This window comes from Eutrigla gurnardus (assembly GCF_963514095.1).
Source record: "Eutrigla gurnardus genome assembly, chromosome: 23".
Classification (NCBI taxonomy): Eukaryota; Metazoa; Chordata; class Actinopteri; order Perciformes; family Triglidae; genus Eutrigla; species Eutrigla gurnardus.
Window position 1 is genome coordinate 5252088 of NC_139934.1, and position 3897 is coordinate 5255984.

General features: G+C 39.5%; 1 protein-coding gene across 1 annotated transcript; it reads right to left on the reverse strand.

The window, feature by feature from the left end:
• Window positions 1-1625: 1625 nt before the first annotated feature.
• On the reverse strand, window positions 1626-3498 carry LOC311009098 (uncharacterized protein; the record flags this gene model as incomplete). Its single annotated transcript, XM_084003069.1, has 7 exons — window positions 3391-3498; window positions 2570-2836; window positions 2304-2414; window positions 2192-2207; window positions 2022-2107; window positions 1835-1885; window positions 1626-1744 (listed from the first exon to the last, which is right to left on the reverse strand). The coding sequence occupies exons 2-7, from the start codon at window positions 2727-2729 to the stop codon at window positions 1626-1628; spliced, it is 543 nt and encodes a 180-aa protein (XP_083859195.1). The 5' UTR covers window positions 2730-2836; window positions 3391-3498.
• Between the last annotated feature and the right edge of the window lie 399 nt (window positions 3499-3897).

The window sequence follows — 3897 nt, forward strand, 5'->3', positions numbered from 1 at the left end:
GTGAACCCGAATGTAAACAAGGCAGCCAGGCGCCTCCATTTGTTTATGCAGGTGCACCTGAGGCTCTCCGGTTCTCTCAGGCTGAGAGTAATAAATAGCCAGGGCCAGAATTCTACATTTCTACCTGTCTGCAAACATAGAATATAGAAATCTTCACAGCCGCGATCGTAACTTCCAGAAGCACTCGCCGCGGCCAGAGTGCCCGCCCGACGCAGCGCCAAGCTCGGACTTCTACGCTACTCTCTGCCGCCCCTGGAGGCGGCAGAGAGTAATAATAAAGTACTCACAAAGTAATAATCTATCAAAATCAGTGTTGTTGCTAATCATTGACATATCCCAGACTGATAATCACTGCTGAAAAAAAATCCACTTTGCATTCACCAAAAAAAAAAAAAAAATTATTGCCATTATGTATATTAACTGGCATTTATAGGGTTAAAATTATGAAAATGAACTCACATTTGATATACATGATGAGAACAGGAGTTAATGACCAAAAAAAAAAATGTTTAATATTTTTAGATATGGTCCAGTGACCTGAAAGGGCGTTAAGAGGAAAAACAGGACTTTTTTAAAGGAGGCCCTGAGGGTTAAACAAAGACACAATAATATTGCCGTGGTTCAAAGATGACTCACTGAATATTATTGTCACTGTGAAAGACAGAACTTTAAAAAGAAAAGAGTATGATAAACTACAGTTCCAAAACAATACACTAATTTACATACATGTATCGTAATAAAGTAATAATAATAGAATAAAATAAATGTATTATTTATAATAAGTTATGCAACATTTAGACTACCAGGAAAAATATAGGGAACTAATTGCTAGTAAACCATTAGGTATTGATGATATTGATGAAACGACCGTTAAATATTATGATAGTTAACTAATACCTACTAAATTATTCAGGGGGACTAATTATCCTTAGGAGGACGAGACAAAAACATAAAAGTGAAGGGTGGGTTATAACGTAAGAGCCATCATAAGGATTCACAGAAAATGTGACCAATTAATAATCATGTGAGCTAGTTCTCAATGAACTAATCATTAGATAATTCAATTACTCAAGACTAGCAGTCAAGACTGCAGTTTGTTCTTCATCGTCTCCCTGGTAACTACTCAACACGTTGTGTACCTTATTATAAAGTGTTAAATTGCTGCCTGACTTTGACCAGACGAGATGTTTACCATAAAATACACCCGTGTCATCGGCGTAAAGTCACAATGAAAATCAACAATCCGATTTACAGACTGTAGATTTGACCCGGTTTTTTGGTAAATATGGGACTGAGCACTCTCATCGTCATTCCCTCCTTTTTGCAGAGCTTTATATTCTTTCATTTACTCACTACATAGTACTTAAAACACATCTGAAGAGCAGTTGTACCACTAAAAAAAAACTGCCATGAATGTGACGTTTTTCAAGTTGTAATCTGTGCAACTTGTTTTGTTAATGATGCACTTCTCTTCATGGACCTGGAACAAAGTCACATTTTTTTTTTTTTTTTTTAAAGAGGCTGAAAATAATTCTGAACATGGGTCCTCTGACGTTTGAATTGTATCATCAAAATTGCATACTAACCTACCTCCAATGTAGACCTGTGGTTACCATGGATACACATTATACATTATAGTAGTCTGAGCTTTCCACTGGATCTTCACGCTCACTCTTCTCTTCGATACCTTTCAGCTGAATCGAATGAAACGTGGCATCATCACCCACGTCTTTGGCATATCCACCTAAAAATAAGAATTATTTCAAAATCATTCAATCCGTTACAAATAAAATAGGGTTCCAATACTTCCACATTGAAAACGTTTGTACCGTACCATTTCCCATGTCTTTACAGCCGCCAATTGTATCGTACATGCATAGGTCTCCTACGGGTCAGTTGAAAATCGAGACAAAATCACATCACTTCATCTCTGACATTTCAGTGGCTTCGTGCAAAAAAACAGTTCATTTCAAGATGAGGGAATTCTGATGGTGGCATTAACGGGATTAAGGAAGGCTAACCTTCAAGAGGTGAGGCATATATGTGCTCTTGAGTTGCATCCGGGTCGACCCGTTTATCCAGATCGGTGCTCTGAGGCTGCTCCGGTCTAAACATATATAAATATATATAAAGGAACTGCAGTGAATATAACAGTTAGGTTCAGAGTGAGGGAAGAGAGTGTTGCACCAACCTGTCACTGGATGGATCTGTAAAAGAAGACATTTCTATCTTTATTTTTATTTTTTGCCAGCAAAATCTCCTAATTTCTGTGCCATTTACCGCCTCTGTAATTGTATTCTCACCCTTGGACTTTATGTAGCGATACACTAAGAGCAGGAGGATGACCAATACGGCTCCAGGGAGGACTCCGGTGAGCAGCAGCACAAGGGATGGACTGCTCTCAGGCCTGGAAACTGCAGAAAGAAACATCGTTAAAATATCCCTAGAACCACCAATTATCGTCATTTTTTAGTGATCTGAAGAGGGAATATCCCAAAACCTTGAATTCACTACCATGAATATGTTTGTAGCATTTTGTCCAGGTGAAACCTGTGTGATTAAAGCTTACGGTGTACGGTGATGTTGACGGCGTTGCTGACATCTCCCGATGCAGACTCACACCAGTAAACTGCGTCCCTGTATTGCAGGTGGCTGATGTGGCATGTGGATCCGGTCATGGTGCCCCAGTCGTAACAGTGGGACAAGAGGCCGGTTTCAGTGAACCTCATCACCTTCCACTTGCTGGAGTTTCCCTCGCAGCTCAGCGACACGGACTCAGACGAGAAGTGCTGCACTCTGTCGGGATTCACTGTGAGATTCACTGTTGGGCTGAAATCTGAAAATAAAAGAATGATTAAACAACACATAATAATGCCTCAAACTAAGCAAAAGGATATTTTACAATTAAGGACAGTGGAAATGAAATGTTAGATTGTGATCCTTTTGTTTAAAACATATAATCAATAAATGAATCATTGATTTAATTCAAAGTTTAATTTAATTCAAGTTCAATTTTAAACTGTGGACACCCTCAAATTATTTTTTAATGAACAGTTATGTAGCGGTTGATCGTTTTATTTTGTTATTATCGTTTATTATCTCATATTCAGACTTGCATAATGACTATTTCACAAAGATATGAGCTTTATGTAAATTAAACGTGATAATGTAAAGAAGGGGCAGGACTTGATAAGCTTAGCTTCCTCCTGTCCCTTTTTGAACTTTTTTTTTTTGTCTTTTTCATATTTGTATGATGTATTTAATGAACATAAATTCCAGCCAGGAATTTGAATAAGGAAATTAAAAAAAAACTAAAGAGGGGCTGCTCTGTAGATTTAGTTCAGAATAACTATGTTCGGTGAGAGGAATAAAGAAAGCAGGTGTACTGACCTCCAGACCAGATAAACCTCTGTGCACTATACTGAGTGTGATACACGGAGTCTCCTCTTGCAGCGCGACACAAATACCCGGTGGTGTGTTCCTGCCCACGAACGCTGATAGAACTCTGCCTCTTCTGCTTGCTGGCGTGTAGCGGTCTACGGCTGTAGGAGCTGCCAGTGTCTTTGGGGACCGCCTTGAACCAGAAGAACTTCCATCCTGCAGAGGGATGTTCAAGCCCACCACAGCTCAGATTCACCTGGGCCCCGGGACTCAGCCACGATGGAGACACTGTGAGGACCGGCATCGGCGCATCTGTCAGAAAAAAAGGCGGATTTGTTTTACACGGTTTCTTTTCTTAAAAAAACTCTAATTAACAATTAAATAAATGGAACTTACTGAGATATATTGTCAATTTCAAGTCTGGACTCCACTGAGTTGAGGGCCGCTGATGGGATTGGTTTCGGCCAGCACATCTGTAGGATCCACTGTGGAGATTAGAGGCGCTCTTAATCATGT